At 42.9% G+C, this 18660-nt stretch overlaps 1 protein-coding gene across 10 annotated transcripts in view; it reads left to right on the forward strand.

Moving 5' to 3' along the window:
- The first annotated feature begins 597 nt into the window (after positions 1–597).
- Positions 598–18660, forward strand: part of EHBP1 (EH domain binding protein 1) — a 334112-nt gene continuing 316049 nt past the window's right edge. For 8 of the 10 annotated variants that reach the window (XM_090050452.1, XM_090050433.1, XM_090050446.1 and 5 more), the window contains exons 1-2: positions 775–921; positions 1278–1686. In XM_090050452.1, the coding sequence (XP_089906578.1) occupies positions 1583–1686 (104 nt within the window). In that variant the 5' untranslated portion in view covers positions 775–921; positions 1278–1582. Of the gene's footprint in view, positions 698–774; positions 922–957; positions 1097–1277; positions 1687–18660 lie in introns of those variants that run through there. The other 2 variants (XM_090050445.1, XM_090050441.1) reach the window with 2 other exon arrangements.

Below are 18660 nucleotides of genomic sequence, written 5' to 3' on the forward strand. Positions count from 1 at the left end.
GCCACAACCTCATCCACCCTGGCAAGACCAGCACCTTCTAGTGCGTAGCACCTCGGCAGAAAGGCTTGGAAAAACTCGGGCAGATTTGCACCAGGACACTACAAAACCAGGGAGGAGCCCCGCAAGAAGCACCGCACTGGGTTAAAAAAAAAAAAAAAAAAAAAAAAAGCACACCGCGTTTTTTGTTTTAGTCTTCATTAGTGATTTTGCTTTCAGTTTTCTTTTTTTGCGGTCCGCTTGCCGAGCCCCGGGCTGCCCGCGGCTCCCACTACCGATCTACAGCAGCCAAGCCTGAGGGGCCGATGCCGAGCAACAAACCCCACTGCCCCTCGGGCACCGGCCTGAGCAATGCCACCCAGACCCGGGTCCGGCACCCCGCCCCGCCTCGGCGAACAGCCACGGCCACGGCCACGCCCCCGCCCCACGAGTGACAACTCACTCCCCGACCGACTCCTCCCGCCAGCCAATGGTTGCGCCTCTTCCCCTGACGGACAGCTAGCCAGCCAATCGTCAGTCCCTCAGGTATAAACAACTCCGCCCATCGAGCCCAGCGGCCAGTCAGGACCCCGGGGCCGCGGAGCAAGGCTGGTATCTTTCCTCCCTCGCCTCCGCCTCGGTGCTGCGCCGATTGTGACGGATGTGGTGCCGCGGCCAATGGCCTTCCCTTGTGTAGGCGGGCGCGGAGCTTCTGCCAATGGTGCGCCCAGGGGGGCAGCGAGGTTAGGTTGTGGCTGGGGGGGGTGTGCAGTTTAGGTGAGCAGCGCAGCCGGCAGGCGCGCAGTTGGTGGGGGGGGGGGTCAGGGCAGCCCCGGGCAGGGGCGGGGCGAGCGAGGCGATGCGGGGCCCGGCGGGACGCGCCGGGAATGGGCAGCAGCGCCCGCAGCCGCCGCCCGGCGGGGCGCGAGACACAGCACCCGCGAGGTAAGGGCGGCCCCGGGGTGTGGGGCGGGGGCGCGGCGCTGACATATGCCCATGCGCGCCGGCTCCTCCCGGGGCTCCCGCCGGGTGAGGGGCGCCGCGCTGCTGCCCGCCCTGCGGCCGGGCCCGGCTGGGCCGGGGGGCGCCGCCGCCCCCGCGCGTGCGACGGCCCCGGGAGGTGACAGTCTTTGTGGGCAGCGGGGAGACAAAGAGCAGGCGGCGCGTGCGGGGCCCCAGGGTGCGGGTGCTGTTGCAGGGGTCTCTTCCTCCGGCGGGGGCCAGGCTGCCTGCCTGCCTTTGCACCGGTACAGCAGGGAGCTCATGAACCTGCTCCCCCCTTCCCTCCTTGTGTCTTGCAGTGTGCTGCCGTTTGCTGTCTCCTGCGTGAGGAGGGCGGCTGCCTGAGGGGACTTCCCTCCTGTCACACTGCAGGTCCTGCTGCTCCCGGCTCTGGGCCGGGCTTGGGATCTAGCCTGGGACAGCAACAGACTGACCATGCATCCTGAGCGCTGCTTGGAGCTCCTCCTTGCGCACTGTGGGTGCTGGGTCCCTACCTAGGCTTCCGGAGCGCTGGGTACACGCACACTGTTTGACCTGCCTTTGGCTAGTTTGGGGAGCTGGCGCTCTGTATCAGCCTCTGAGACTCATCAGTATCATCATCATCATGGCTTCAGTGTGGAAAAGGCTGCAACGGGTGGGAAAACATGCGTCCAAGTTCCAGTTTGTGGCCTCTTACCAGGAGCTGATGGTGGAGTGCACCAAGAAATGGTAAGGGGCAGTTAGGGGAGTGTGTTGCTGATGCTGGAGCCTGGCCATTGCCTTTTCTGGGTGGGTGGGGTTCATGTCCTCGACCCCCTGGCTTCGCCAGAAGCAGTTGGGTGGGTTATGGATCTCTCTTGAGTGCCTTGCCTGATTCAGGTCCTGTCAAGCTAATTTTGCATTCTAACTGCTCATATGGGGTAGCTGCCGTATAAGATTTTGCAAATATTTATTCATTGATTTTTTTCCCCCCCACCCCCCCCACACTCCTCCCCCCTCTTCTTTTGGCAACTGTTATTTAAAAAAAGTTTTCTAGCTATCAGCACAAGTCTTGATGATGAGTCTGTGTCTGAGCAGCTGAATGTAATGTCAGAGGGATGCAGCAATTTGATGTTCTCAGGGCTGATAATGGATCATTCTATTCTGGGCAGACTCTTCTTTTCTTTTTTTCCCCTCCCCTCCCCTGAAGACACAGTTCTTCTTCCTCCCCTTCTCCCCCTGCCCCCCCTTCCCTTTTCCTTTCAGTCTGCTGAATAGGAAGAGTCAGGACATGGAGCCTTGGGAGTTATCTGAAGTTATTTGCTTAGTCAGACAAGAATTTTGTGCTGCAACAGCCCAGTGGGATGTATTTGGAACTGGTAGACAGCAACATGCAATTAACTGTATGGGTCTGCCTCAGCCATCTCTTTTCTTATGCAAAGTAAACTTGTAGAGTGTATGTTCTTTTTGTTTTTGCTTGCACGTTAAAAATCTACTTCTGGTCTTGCTTGCAACGAAAGAGTTGTAATAAGATTCATTATGCTAAAGCTGAAGTGGTATTTCAGTAGGTCAGAAGGATGTGTGTTTCTGTTTAATGGATTCGTTCCTGCAGTGTCAGTGGGAAGCAAGGGAATTTGGGACCTCACAGATTTGGGCTCTGTAAATCATTTTGAAGTAAACTAGTTCTTGTTGGCAAGCTTGACACTTGCATTGGACACTTCTAGTAGTTATAAGTAATTGCTCCTACAAAGATGAATTCTATCTGTTGGAGTTGTTGAAAATGTCAGTCAGTCGTACTTGAATCATAACGTCACCTATGTCTTAAAGGGGAACTATCAGCTTAAGTCACTTTTATAAAAGCCTCCACCTTACCCATAATATTAACATTTTAAAAGATCATTAAAGATGAAATTAATTTAGAAAATCTAGCTTATTTTTTCTAGATTTTTAAAATGGAAGAGACCCATTTATGGTAATCTACTTTGATCTGCTGCACAGGACAAGCCAGTAATTTTTGTATGAAGCTTATTTCATCATTTTTGCTTCTCTATTATATTTTGCGTTGTCGTTAGCTTGGCGGTGAGGCTAAACTAGTTAGTTTGGCTTTTGTTTTTCTTCTGATTCACTTGTTTCTTGAGCACTGTGGTTTTCCTGGGCTTTAAAGCTTAAAAAAAGACTTTATTTTTGTAACACACACAGTCTGGGTATTTTAAAAACAACCAGCCTACCTAAAGTTACTGTGTTCAGAGGCCCTGTAGAACTGATACGGACATCAGCTTTAAGCATGTGGGTCCAATCCTGCTAAACCATTTATAAATGAGTAGCTTGTGGAGTGCTGGCAGTGATTCCACATTTCCCATGTCCGTCTGTCAGATCAGTGCCTTACGCTCATTATCTTGGCAACCGAGGTAAAATAACACTGGTGTGCTATATTTGTGATGGATTTTCTTTTTTAACGTACACAACTAGTCACAATCATTAAAGGTTCTCCTACTGTGTTTCCTCTTGCTTAAAGTCGTACAATAAAAATGTTTCTTAAGCATCAGATCTATAAATGAAAATCCTGTGTTAAAACACAGGGAAGATTAAAAAATATATTTTATAAGATGTTTTAAGTAATGCTTTCTCTGCTTCTAAAGTAATTTTTGTTTACAACTTGGTCCTTTTTTTTTTTTTTTTAAGCTTATAGTTGTGTAACGGGTGGGTGGCTAAAAAGAACAAAAGGGGCATGAGTGAAAACAAAACTATGAGAAACTAATTCTCTATACCGTGTCTGTTCCTGAAGACAGGCCTAATGTATGTAACATGGCAGCGGACATCAAGGCTACATTTCATGCTGTTTCAAGTCCATGTTGTAAGTGTCTGTTGGTAGGAAATGGAGTAAACACCAAGTTATTTTAATGTACTGGCATGCCAACAATGCTGTGTTTCTGTAGGCAAATAATGGTCCATTCATGCCTTAAAATAAATGACAATGCAGTCATAAACAAAGTGAAATGTGCCTGCGAGCAGGGACTGTACATGAGCGAAACAAGCTGCTTGTTTATTTACAAGTTTATGGTATAAGTCCATCTTTGAAAAGTTTAAAGAACATCAAATGTATACATATCTTGTTATCAAGTGGCTTTATCGGTGGCTAGCAATTGGTCTTTTGTAGTGCGCAACATTCTAGATGTATTCTTGCTAGGTTCTAATACCTTCCATTTTGTCCTGAGTACATCTTTTATTTTTTCCCCCTTCTCTGATGCATTTTTAAAAAATTTTGTATTTCCCCTTCCACATGGAGAAGCTCTAAACTTGAGGAGCAAGTGCAGCAGTGGTTATGTTGTCTATGTGGGAAGTCACTAACACTATAGTGTTCCTGCTTTACTCGTTAAATGGATTATGTCTAGGTAGGGCAGCATCTGTCCAGCATAGACTGAAAATCCCTTGATTTACTTTTGCAGCTCTATGTAGTCTTTAATGCTTGTCCCCATTTAATGAATAAAGACAGCTCCTCTCCAAATGAAGGCTCAGTATTGGGGGGTTTTATGATGCTATGTCTAAGTTGTCAGCACATCATTATAAAACAGTATTTTTCAGGTGATTAACTGAATAAACCCACTTTTTCTTACCTTGCTCGTGTCATACAAGTTTCCACTAAAGCATATAAGTGTTATTGCTGCTCAGCCCTTTTAGAAAATCTGGCAGCCTGTTTTGATCTCAGCCTTTTAAAAAAAAACAACCAACCCAACAGTTTTTGGTTTTTAATACAGCTTACTGACTTGCAATACTGTGAGAATGTGATGTTTCTAATCCTGTAATCATGAAGTTTGTGAAAAGTCCTTGCTTGATAACCTGATGCCTCTTCTTTGCTCTCTGAAAAACTGTGGGACAGTGCTGAGTTTCTGCACATGGCTGTCAATGTGCTTTAATCCTAACCTGGAATGGATTACTTCTAATGGAGAAAAGAGGTAATTGGGCCAGGGACTAAATGAAGCTAGGGACTGAACTACTCTCTCTAGCATAAGCTCTGCTGGTAAATGTTTATGGTATAGGCACTTTCCATAGCAGGGACCAGTCTCATTTTAGATTGGCTGCTGAACTGCTTTTAACAGAAATGACTTTCAGTTGCTACCGGACTCAAATCTGAATTCCTTTTCCAGAACAAACTTAAGCTCTGCCTGAGGTAGAGATGGGCCTAATGTCTATGAAGGGAGGAATATGGTAACCTTGACTGAGTCTGGCTTGATCAGTCTTGCTGGAGGAATACTGCTGTAGAAATGCTCTTACAGAGTTAAGGTCATTTAAGGCATCTAGAAGCCAAGTCATGGTGCCATATGGTGTAACAAATGAAATTGCTGGCATCCATATATGCTGTGTCTGGAGCAAGGGCTGCCTCCATTTTGTTTTGTTATTTGGTAGTGAAGAAATTGGAGCCCTAACTAGAGTTTCTGTGGTGATTATTTGTGTAGTGATAACGTAATTTTCTCCTGGGATTGCCCTGACTCTTAAGGATTTGTTCTGTTAGGCTCCTAATTTGTCATTCCCTATCAGATGCTGCTTTGTAAAGGGCAGGATATTGATAGATACATCTTGACTAATTTTAAAATATTAAGATTATGGTGGGAAATTGTAAATATCAGGATATTCCTCCACAAGGAGGTGCCATTCAATAGCTGTCTTGGGCACAATGAGGTTCCTTTGCATGGTATTTGTGGTGCTCTTCATCTTCTGCATGAAATCTCTCTCTTTTAATTCTTAACTGCCTAGGGGAATAAACTTATTCTCTCATACTGTCTTCACTGGCTAAAGACTTAACTTCTTTGCAAAGGGTGTCTGACTGTTTTGTATTAACAATACATGGTGGAAAATAGTACCTGCATCATATTTATATATAGATATCAATATTGAATTGCTTTCCTTTTGAAAATGAAATAGTGCTGGGGGTTCCCTTATAAAATTCTTTAGCCATCTGTTTTTTATTTTTATTTTTTCCCCTCTTTTCTTCCATAGTAGTTGCATAACTGGATGCTGCAAGCATTTAAGATTTGGCATTCACCGAACATGGGAGAGAAATGAGATTTTTGAGATTCCACAGTTCTCTCTGGTCAGTTTGCCTTCCAGTCCCTGTTTTCCATCAGGCTCTTTGGTGCTGAGGTCACTGGAGTTTACTAATCACTGTAAAGAGAAACTTTCTGTGGGACTCCATCCTGTCAAGTATGTGAAGGTATTGAATTGAAATTGAGGATTGGGCCCACAAGAAGTGTTATAAGCATTTAATGATTTGACTGTTAAGACTTAGTTCTGTGCAAGCTTGTGGCTGTAAAAGGTAAGAGTGCAGTTATTGAGGAACCCCTCTCCCCAATATAACTTTATTGTGGACCCTTAATTAGGAGCATAGCCAGTTCCTCTTCTGAGCGCTCTTGGTTTGGGTTTACATTTGTATATCAGTCTTGTGGCAATAACTGTAGTTGTTCACAGGGAAGATGCTTATTCCTATAGCCATAAATTTAGATTTTTCCTTGTAGGCTGTTCTCTCTTCCATGCAGTCAAAATAATCTCCAGCTCCAAAAATTAATCAACTTTTTATCACAAAATCAGATTACACTCCCCACAAACACTCAAATCAAAACTAGCAGCTAGCATCAAAATTGGTTCTCTTTCAGCAGTCACAATTGACTTTCATAAATCAATTCTGCCTCTCCCACCTACAAACCAAATCAAATTCCTTTCCCCACAATCAAAAATCAGTTCTCAACCCTTGCACTCTCAGCTAGCTCGTGTTTGTGCCTTCCCCCCTCCCCGCCCAATTGCTCGTCTACTAAAATACAGTTCTCTCTAGGACCGTAGATGTATTGGACTCCCTGACTGCCAGGAGGCCTCCAGTCCCTGGCTCTGTATTGCCTGCTTCTTTAGTTCCTGACCCGTTTCAGAGTTTCCATTTTAAAAAGCCATCTTGTCCCTCCTTTGTGACTTTGGCCTATTTAGATGTCTATAGGGAGCACTCCATAGAGCAGGGGTGGGCAAAATACAGCCCAAGCTGACCTGTGTCTGTCAGCACCACTTCTGGGCTGCCCTGAGGGGGAGTAGTGACAATGCAGAGCAGCCACAGGGCAGCCCTGCACGGTGTGGGCTTTGGGTAGGTGCAGCGAGAACTACCTGGCAGCAGCAAGGGGAGGGGCTGCTTTCCCCCCCAAGCTGAGCAGCAGTTTCTGCCTGTCTCTGCCACTGCTATTGCTGCTCAGTCCAGACAGGCAAGAGTGGAGCAGGCAAAAGGCGCACCTGGTCAGGGATGTCTGTGTGGGTCCCTGCTGCTACTGTGGGGCTGAGGCCAGCGGCTGCCACTGGGCTGCCTAGAAAGGTAGTCCCGCTGCATAACCCAGGATATGCTGTGGCCGGGTGGTACAGAGCAGGCATGGGATACGCTGGGACTACATGCTGCTGGCAGTGAGGCACTGCAGGGTGTGCGGGCTCTGGGTTGTTGCAGCGTGGGGGAAGGTGTTGACTGGCTCAGGGAGGTGCACACGGGGGGGGCTCCCATGCTCACCCCACAACCACACCTTCCCTCCCACACCTCACAAACACTGCACCTACCCACACCATACCCCACAGTCCCCACAAACTCCACATTCGTACCTCTGCCTCTGGGGGGAGCCCCACTCACTGCTACATATATACCCCCAGACTCCCTCCCTCTCCACAAACCCCATACCCACTGCCACACTACACATACTACCCCCCCCCACATTCCAATACCCCCCTGCATACCCCTGCAATATTCAAGAGTAAGACTTCAGTTTGAGCTATTATGGAATCACTTCTATATACACAGTGCAAGCATACACAAATCAGGACAAAAGTATTTTTTTTTAAGTATAAAATTAAAATATGTTATTATGGATGTTTGATTTTTAATATATAATTTGGGGTTTGTTTTGGGTTTTTTTTTTTCAGTCCAAAATGGCAAACCCCCTTCCCAAAAGGAGTACTTGTGGGGGCAAAGGGAGGGAATTCTGGTGGTAAAGGTCAGGGGTTAAGGGGTGGGACTTCCAGTCCCAAGATGGCAACCAGGGACTGGGTCACTTTTCAAATGGCAGGGGCATCCTTGTGGCCCTTGACAACTTGCCAAAACTTGTTAAATGGCCCTTCAGCTAAAATAATTGCCTGCCCCTGCCATAGAGAATAGCTTGGAATTTCTGTCTTCTGGTGTCCTTAACCTCCCCTTTGCACTGTGGCATATTTTACAAACTAAATATCTTCTCCTGTATGGAAGATGTGGGGTGGGGGTTGCAGTCTCTCTCATCACATCCCTCAAATGTTTTCTAGTATTCCTAGTAAAAGACCAGCATCAATCTTTTTCTGTTTGGCAGAAGGTGTAGTGCTGCTATTTAAAAATGTTATGGTGTTCCTTATTTCTGTGTGTTCTCATGTTACTGGGAGTCTCATGATACTTGACACTTTTTCTGAAAGCCTAGGTCTTGGAAGATTAGTTAATTCTTTCTTTTTTTCAAATGAAAGCCCTTGTGGCTTGAGAGTTTGAAAATACACTACCAGAAGGTAAATAAAACAGACTTGGACGCTGGCATAAAAATGAGTGTTTTGATTTAAAATCCCATGGCTGAGGCTCTCAAATCTTATAATCACTGGAGGCTTGAGGTTGGAATTCTACATTCTGATGCCCTTTTTCCATACAAACATTTGCATGCACATTTAATGCTCTGTTGCATGCGCACATAATGTTTGGGACATGAGGTTTGGAGGATGTAGTTTCATTGAACTCCATTCACTTGCATGCCTTTAATTTGATACCTGTATTGAGTTTTTGGAAGATTGGAGCCCTTGTAAATACTCCTTGCTAAAATATTCTGCTCCCTCCAACTTAGGGTTGCAAACTTATGTGAAATATGACATTGCTCACCCTAGATGGTGCCAGTCTCTTTCTTTAATTAGATTTTAATTGGTTTGCGAGAGCCAAAGCCCTTTTCATAGCTTTGGATGAAAAACATAGAAAGAGAGTAGGGCTGTAAGGTTGACTGAATGGTAGGAAACGCTCCTTGTATAACTTACTCATTAGTTACCCTAATAAGGAAGCTTTCTATATTGGGTGGCTTTCCTGGAACACAGGGTTTGCTTGTTTGTTTATTTTTAAAGTGTTTCCCAGTTTGCTTAACAGAGTGTATATGGTAGACAGCAGTTTGTGTATTTTCTTATCTGTAATGGTTCAGTAAAAGTCTAGCAGGTTGTTGCCTTCCCATTGAACATCCCAAAGACTTTTTGTCAATGTATACCTGCATTCTGTGACATACTGTGGGAATAAGAGTTTTACATCAGTTCAAATTAACTTCTATTTCCTCATTGAATAAATATGCAGTTTGGCTGTTGTTCACTATATCCTCCCTGTTCTGTGCTTTCCTAACGTTTTCAGTTTTCAACATAACACATTTTTTATAACTGCATTAAAGAGGTTGGCAGGTGGGGCAAGTGGAGGGTTTGTCAGATGTAGGAATAATTGTGACTACTGGCACCAGGGAGTCTTGGAACTATGGGACGAGCCCAGGTTAAAATTGGTGAAAATATAGTTAATGTCACTATAGTCATTTTTGTTTGAGGATTCCAGGTTCTCTTAGGGTGAACAAGACTTGCAGGCCTTCAAAACTAACATTTCAGGCTGTCTGCAGCCCTGTGCAGATAAGCCATGCCAGATTTTTTTCTTGTTGAGTTTTTTCTTCACAACTTTAAAAGAACACTTTCTTGGGCAACTTTCTGTAGTGAGGATTGGGCTATGCCTGTGGCAGCTGCAAGGCTCTGAATATTAAACGTTGGGATAAACAGAATCATGGTCTTATTTCATCTACGTATCAGGTGTGTAGTGTTGTTTTATGGCATATATTTAAAATGACTTGCCATACAAACAGTTAATAGACCATTTGTGTGTATATGAAAATTCTTTTGTCTATTTAAAAATTGTTTTTGAGGCACCAAGCAACACTTTCTTCTCAGCTAATTGCTAACCTGTTCTGTTATAATGCCCAGATTCTGATTTTGAAAAATATGGCATCATTCCATATAAGGGGACAATATTTTTCCTATGCAGTCTACATGGGAAAGGGCTTTGCCTTAGCACTAAGGTTTTTTTAATATCAAAATTCATATTGAAATAAGCAGTTGGAGAGGTTGAAATGTTAAATACAGTTTTACTCTGTACCCTGTCTGTCAGTATGTACCATGAATGTCCTCTGCTTTCAGTGACTGCTCATTAAGTAAACCCTGGTTCCTTTTGTTTCTCACAGCACAGCACATAGGAAGAGATTTAAAAGAACAGAAAAGAGCTGTCAAAATTCCTTAACGCTGTTTCTGATTTAAGGATATGCCTCAGCAGCCTAAGAGTTCACTGGGCTAACCTGTGTCTGGTGTAGCTGCAGTGAATTAGCAAGGAACTTAACTGTAACAGATGTTCACTAACACCATCCCCTTTGCCTGTCACCCCAAAAGCCCCAAAGCTGTAACTCCAGTCTGATGTGTTAGTAGTTCTGTAGGGCTATTTTGTTTGTCTTTTCTTGCTGGTTTGATTTCTGAGCTCTGCTTCCCCTCCCCCCCCCCCCAACGTGGCACCTAGTAAAATCTGGAAAAAATAAGATTGAATGGGTTGGCTACTCCTTCAGGCAGCCTCAATGTTAGTCATGGGGCTGACAGAGATTATGTTAAGAGCAGGTGCCACTTTTCAGGTGCTCAGTGCTTGTGACTGGGTTAGGTTTTTCAAAAAGTGCCCAGTGCTCAAACATTGTCATTGTGGCACTTCTGGTCCCATTTTGGAAGATGCTCAGCTCCTTTATGTGCTGAAATCTTCTGAAAAATCTGGTCATGTACTTTGACTGAATGAGAAAGATGTTCTTAAAATCCAATAAACATAGTACTTGTGGAGACAGTATTTAGAATAAATGTCTGTAAATCAAGCCAGTGAACACACATAGAACATATTTCTTTCTGTTCCTATCATATATATGGACCCATAAAGATGCTGAGAATGGGAGACTGCAGCATCTCTTTATTGTTTGCTGCTCTGCTGCTTAAACTCAGAGTTTCTGTGGCTTATGTGGCCTGTAACCTTTGCTCAAAAAAGGTTTATTAAAATCTCATTTTTGCATAGAAAAGCTTTCTTTTACCCAACAATAAACAGTGTAAATATGTATAGTAATGGTGCTTTGGTTGGCTTTTTGCATTTCCTTAGTGACATCTTTTCCCATCCTTTCCACTGGGCTGCCTTATGATTGCCAATGTCTGCTTGTACTTTGAAAAGACAATTTTTTTTAAATTGGCTGTGTTGTAAATAAAGCTATTTGTTTTCCTGTGGACTTATGTATATGTCTCTCTGATTTTTATCTTGCATTGAAATGCATCCAAAAGTAATCTGAAAACCATTGGGTACAGAAAGTTCTTTCTGTGGTTGGTTTAGTCATTGGAATTTCTGACTAAGTACTGAAATTGGTGATGGGGTTGCAAGTGGCTTCAGTGCCTACCCTTCTTTTTGTTATGGGAATCTTATTTGGTGCTTCAGTCATGTTGCCTTTCTTGGTCCATGGCTGCAAAATGCTGTCCAGGTCAAGAGTCACCTTTTTCATGTTTTCTAAGATGAATCTCAGTTAAAGGAAATGCTATGCTGCTGCAATAATTTGTGCCAATTATTTCACATCAAGAAAAATGGGAAAATTATAGAAATGCTGTACTGTTTTTTTTTTCTTTCACAATAACACTTTCACTATATCCTTTTTCTTTGATATGGCCACTCTTTAAAAACTAGTTTTCTGCTCTCCCTTTCATACAGAGATGAATCAGTCCTTCTATTAGAGCAAATTAAGCTATTGTTATTACTATACCATGCCTGCAGTGTTATAATATGAAGGCAATTAAAATATCCCTTTTTTCATTTGAGGATCTCCTGTATTGGCTGAAGGTGACTTCTTTTTTTTTTTTTTTCTCCTGTTATATCAGTTAATTGTTTTTTAGAGTTCGTCCAGTTAAAGACCCACTGCTCGCCTTGTGTACCTCTGTTCTCCATCTGTCCCACTGAAAGCTCTGTGACAGATCAGGAAAGAAGTAAAGCTGTGCACATCACCTGCATGTTAGCAGTGTTATTTGCCTTGGTGTTTTTAATAGTGTTGACAGTATTGTTAGCACTGGTCTACTAGTAGTGAGGTTGTACAACTGTGACCATATAACCTGGTCAGTGGGCTAGAACATGGGAGTCTGTGGTGTTTGTGCCCAGAGCCTAATCACTTGCTTTAGAGGTTTATTGCCTTTGGAAAAAAATTGCTGACTCTCTAAAGTCAGTTGATTTACAATAAACTTGTCCTAATTTTTTTTTATAGAAACAGCACACACATATTGTCTGAAAATATTTCTTGCGTTAGCAGTGAATGTTGCATGGAGGACACTGCCTTCATTCATGGTTAATAAACTCAGAAAAATTATAAGATGGGCTTCTGTTTGTTACTCTAGAACAAGGATGTCAAACATACAGCCTGTGGCCCTGATCTGGCTCACAGAGTAGTGTCATCTGTCTCATGGGGCTCCTAAAAGGGCCAGGAATTTGTGGGTGGGGCTTGCTGCCAAATGCTGAGGTACAAAGCCGCATTGGGGATGGGTGCCAGAAGGGGGAGTGGGGCAGGTCAGTGGGCAACTGCTGTATTTGTTGCTGAAGAAATTTGGATCTGTCGGGGAGAGAGAGATATGGTACCCAGGCTGACTGTCTGAGTGGGTCACAGAGTGAATTGCAGTTTACCTTACCCCTGTTAAGATGATGTCGGCCACCTGAAAGTAGAGTTGTGTGCACATTTTAGTATTGAGCGCAGAACTAGAGAGTGCCATGTGCACATTCTGTATAAAAGGGTATGCGTGGGTGGAGCTCGGGGGTGTGGGTGTTTCGAGAATGCTTGATGTGCGTGTGTGGGTCTGCTTGGTGTGGGTTTGATGTGTGCCTGACTGAGAGGGTAGAGAAGGTTATCTGATGGTGTCCAATTGAGAGAGAGAGTGTGAGGGTGTGATTGGAGTCCAGCGTGGGGCTGAGTGCCTAAGCTGGTTGAAGATGAAGAGTGGGAAGGAGAGTGCAGTGGTCTGTGGAAGTCAGTGGAGTGTTAGATAGTACACTCAAGGGTCTCCAGGATCTTGCTCCCCATCAATGGACTCCACAGCAGAGGCAATTAGAGTTGGCTTCCCAGGATTGGCTAGACAATCACCTGGCTGGGGTTGTCTGACCTCAGTCTTCTCTTCTGCCGGGGTGGGGGGGTTGGACATGGTGATCCATTGGGTTCCTTCTGACTCTCTAATCTATGAAAACTTTCTTCCTCCGGGTGTGTTTTACATTTGTAGCAGCTCTCTGCCCCACTGTTGTTAGTATTGCCCTGCTCCACCTCCCTCCTCTCCATCTGTTCTGTGGAAGGTAAGTCCCTGTCAGCTCGGAGTGGACTTGTGAAGTGAACAGCCCTCAGGATCTCAGAGGCTGGAGTTGTTGGAGCTTAATAATGATCTCCCTTCCCTTTCTTAAGAAAGTTTATGCCACTCTGTACCTTGATAATAATAGTGTAAGGAATAGATGGATATATTATACTTGGATAGATATAGATAGAATAGTTAGTTGTAAAGTGTATTATTGATAAGAGTGTGTGAGTACTGTGTTTCGTGTCGGTATTGCTTACCTGTTGTTTGCTATTTGTATATTTAATAAACTTATCATTTGTTTCATTAATTGTCCATGTGTGGGTTTTAATTGATCAGCTCGCAGACTAATTGCCAGGTGGGCTGGTGGTGACAGATATATCATGTACCATTCGTTAAAATGGGTCCCAGGCCAAAAGACCACCCCCTATTGTGAAGCAGACTGAGGAGTCGGTCACTTAATGAGCAACCCTAACTAGGAGTTAATTGTATTCCCTCACAGCACATGGACCCCAGTGCTTCTGCTGCTGCTTCTGCTTCCAGCACCAGAGGTGGGTCCAGATCTGGCCTGGGAGGAGCCCTGTTCCAGCCCAGGGTTAGTAGCAGACAGTGCTCAGGGTAAGCAAAAATACAGTGCTTCAGACACGCAGAGTTTGCCATTAAAGGCCTCCAACCTCCCTGTTCTTGCTTTCTTTCTAGTTTGCATTGTTTCTTTTATTGAGAATCCAGTATTTATTTAAACCAAGCACCTTTTTTACCCCACCGGGTGTTTGTCCTGTATAATGAGCAGGGATCCTGGTTTCTCTGGTTTAAAAAAAAAACAACAAAAAAACCCCCCAACAAACAAAAACACCCAATTTTTCGGTTAAAAAAAAAGTAACCTGAAAGCCACATTTTTCCATGATCAAAATGAAACACCATATATATATATATATATATTAGTAGCTTTTCATTTTGCTCATGGAAAAATGTGAATTTTGGGTTGGTTTTTAAACCCTCAAATTTTGGGATTCTTTCTTTTTCTTTTTTTCCTTTTCTTTTCAAATCGGAGAAAATTAGGATCCTTGATAATGAGGAGTGCTTAAGAGTGAGGGGCATTTTGGAAACTAATACCTGTCAAAGAAAAAAAAAAAAAAAAAGCTTCCATGCCAATCGTGTATACTAAGTAAGTACATACCCTCCACTGCGTAACAGGTAACCATGGGCCACAGTCTAGGAATAGTAGCGGTCCATGAATTTTGTAGCACCTCTCTACCCACTGGTTTAGTAATTGAGGAAAAACTTAAATATTGTATTTTTTTTTTTTCATGGAAACGATTATAAAAGCTGTGTCTGTTACACAACCTTGTTCTTTCTAAAGACGATGTACTTAAAACTGCTACAGAAGTGTTTTTGGAAACTAGTAGTACATAACAGAAGTAAGACTAGTGCTGCCACAAGGGATCCCCTCCCCTTCCCATCCTTGCTGCTGGAGTGCCTTCCTGGCAATGTGACAGTGGTGCCTGTGTGTGTTGGGACAGAAGCATTTTGAGATATTCGGTCCCTGGTTTCCTAGAGTCCTACAGTGCAGAGAACACAGCCAGGAACAGAAATCTGACTTTCCAAATAATGATAAAACTTTAACAAAATCAAAGATGCTTGAATATTCCAAAGCTACTTGCACTACTCCTGTATTGCCTATCAGTGTAGTATAAAAGGAAGTCCAAACTGTGTTGATCTTCTATTGAATAAAATAATTTCCTTTCAAATCCTTTCTTGCATCTCTTTGGGCAGTAATCTATTTTGCAAGCATGGGATGAGTAGAACTCTCGAGTCAAAATACATCTATTAGGGCAGGGGTTGTCAACCAGGGGTACACATCTTTGGGGAGGCCCCAGGGGATACATGGCTGTGGTGCGGAGAAGTGGGGGTACTTGGGACACACATCTGTCCCCGCCACCACCTGCTGCTGCCACTGCCTGCCACAGCCATGCGTTGCCACCATCATGTGGCACCAGCACCACCCGCCCCCTCATTGACTGGCTGCTGGTGACCCACCCTCCCCTGCTCATCAGCCAGCTGCTGGGGAATTTCCCTGTCCCCCCCACCCCACTTGTCCAGGGGGTATAGTCCAGGAAGGGTACCCACCAGAAGGGGTATACCCCTTTAAAAAGGTTGCAAACCCCTGCATTAAGGTAAAACAGGAGCTATTGTTTTTACTTGAATCCAAGATAAGGTTCTGAATTTATAAGGGGATTATGATATTGTAAATTAATTGGTGTGTGTGGTTCTCCTTAGCTTCCAGTCCTAGACAGAGCTACTTTTATACTGATTTGGAGTCCTATTAACTTTGGTTTGTATTGGTACCCATTGCTTTCCAGGCTTATAGCACTTAAGTTCCAAAATGGTTAATGAGAGAAGCTAGAGGTAATATTACATCTCTGGGCATGCTGTGTTATCTGCTATGTCGGGACAAATACCCTATTTTTAGACTTCTTTTTTTTTTAAATTTTTGTGGTGCTGTTGATTGATTCATTAAAATGTGGTTTTAGCCAGGAAATGAATGGTCTGTGTACAGATGACATTGTAGGAGCCTATATATACTCTTTTTATATATATACTGAACTTTCTGATTTATTCAGTGTACAAATAAAAATGTGTGTTTTTGATCAAAATTGGGCAAATTGAATTCTTTGCATTTTACACGGCTTAGCTGTTTTAGGCACAGCCTTAGTAACCAAGATCCTTTCTGCTTTTTATGGCTATTGGAAAGGAAGCATGAGTTTGTGGTGAAATCACTTGCCTACAAATCTGAAATGTGAAATTTTTTTTGGCTTCCTACAGACTTCCTGTGTGACCTTAGGGAAGTCACTTAAAGCTAGGTTTTTGAAAGCTGGTTTTCTCTGTTGCTCCCAAACTTGTAAGCACAAGTGTCACAGGCCAGCTGGGCACTGTGAGGATATCAATTTAGTTGCAGACTGACTGAGCACTGCAACTTTATTAGCCGCTGAGCCATTTGGTTCGGGGTTGAGAAGGTGATGCTGGAAAGGAAAGAAATGACAAGTTTCATTTACAAAAAAGAACAAATTTTACTTATGACAACAAAAGATATAGTTTGCATATATAATAGTTAATAAAAAGGTTAAGTTAATAAGCAGACAACATAACAGTACAGACTAAAATTGACAGTGATAATAAAACAGATAAAGAAATTAACTAAGAGTTCTTACTTGGTTAGTAACTTATTGGTAGTCCCTTGGTTTGAAGATGCATGGCAAGTTGAATCAGCAAAGTTAGACGTGTCTGAACTGGGCTGCTCAAAGGATACCGGTGGAAGCCCCTCAGTCGGGATCTGGTCTCACTCTCACAGGGAGTAAGAGATATCCATGGGGTCTGGGACAGCAATGACTCTTCTGTTCCGTCCTTCCCAAGGGTTACTATGATGCATGTGTTCTTTTATATTCTAATTATGCTAATTTTTTAGTTATATAGCCATTCATAATATTGCTTTATAGCTATTATCCTATGGGGTTAAAAGGTGTTAGAAATTATTATAATAAGTTACTGCCCAAGCTGGGGTTTATTTAATAAGCAAATTGCAACACAACATCTTCAGGTTTAAAATTAACATTACTCCGTCTAAATCTAGCCCTTTTAAAACTCTCTGACTATGCTTTTTTTGAGCTGTTCTTTTTGAAATGTACTAGGATAAGCTGGGCAGTTGAATCCAGTTTTTATCATCATCAAGGCTAAATTTTGAGTGAGAAACAACTATTATGTCAGCTAATTTCAAAGCTATATCTTTGTCTTTGAGGCCTAGTAGGTTCTACAAACAGTTACAAGTTACATTTGCGGGTTACAAAAATACAAGCTGCATATTAGACAAAAGTTCCAAATGTCTCCAAGAAGCACATATTTATTGCTTATTAATGTTTTTTGGTTCTGGCCATCACACACAAGTAATTCCTTTTAACTGCCTACAGTTTTGCACCCAGAATTACTTGTAGGTAAAGATTAGGTGAAAGAACTTGAATCTGAACATAAGCTCAGGAAAAGACTTAATGATCATCTCTGTTTAGTGTATAGCTCTGGCCAGAAGAGGTTAGGTTACATAAACACTTCTAGGTTATCATGTTCAGTTCTGATCAGCATAACTCTACAAAAGCATTACAAAATTAGATGGGTGGAGGATTGTTTTCTGTAGCTATCCTACCATCATGGGATTGTGGAGTTCGTTGTCAAAAAGTGGTGCTGAGGCCTGTAAACAGAAGCAAAATAGCTATTTTGCTGGTATGTCACACTAAGTTTCTGTGATTTTTTTTTTTTTTTTCCAAGTCTCATCTCCTTACGCTTTCCTGTTTGAAATTGCTTTGACAACCACTTCAAAGATTACTGCCTGCAACACTACTGGATACAGGTGGAAGAAAGCAGTGAGAGAATGAGTGGGAGGAGCAGAGAAGGGGATGAAATTAAACTGAAGAGCTACTAATTTAAAAACCTCTTTAAAAAACCCACAGAAACAAGAGAGGAATGGTGAAAAACAGAAGCTGGTTGTTTTTATTTATATATGTACATGTGTGTGTATATATGTGTATGTGTAGATAGAGAGATAAAAAATTAGGTGTTATTTGCAGAGCTAACAAACTTCTCCAATCATACCCTCATACACATGGGACAATAAATACTTAATACAGTGGTTTCAAGGTCTTAGCTTTTGCTTATTTTTTTTTTGACTACAGAAAAATAATAGACCAGTTCTTTCGTTGCAGAGACCTCAAAGATCACAAGTCAGAATGGTTTTTGGCACTCTGGATTCTATTTGAAACCTCTGGATTTTCATGCCTAAAAGTAGTACCCCATAGCACCCTTGAAAAGGATCTCAAGGCACCATAGGGTACCATGGTACTTTGGTTGAGAGTTACTGACTTAGAAGACTCATCACATTGGGCTTCTCTGTTCTGGGGAAACACGCTGTCCTAGAAAACTTGCCATCCAACATGATGTTAAATAATGTGCTGCTATTGTGGACAAAGGCAATTGTGTGTTTAGAAACATAGGGTTTTAGTTTAAAAGTGTGATGAGCATCACATTAGATAAAATATTTTCATTTTATTTTATTCTTTACCTCAAATATTTGCTATAACTTAAAGGTAAGAATAGATATGAAAGACTGGTAGCTTAAGTGTCCCAAATTGCATCTGCTGAGTGGCAGTTTTGCTTCCATTCTGTATAATTGAGAAGTTGCCAATTTTATCCTCTGGCACAGTATAACTGGCAAGGACACACATAAGTTATATCAGTTTAAGTATAGTTTAAACCTGAACTGAATAG

This window comes from Crocodylus siamensis, chromosome 1, assembly GCF_052110815.1.
Source record: "Crocodylus siamensis isolate JL-2025a chromosome 1, ASM5211081v1, whole genome shotgun sequence".
Taxonomy (NCBI): Eukaryota; Metazoa; Chordata; order Crocodylia; family Crocodylidae; genus Crocodylus; species Crocodylus siamensis.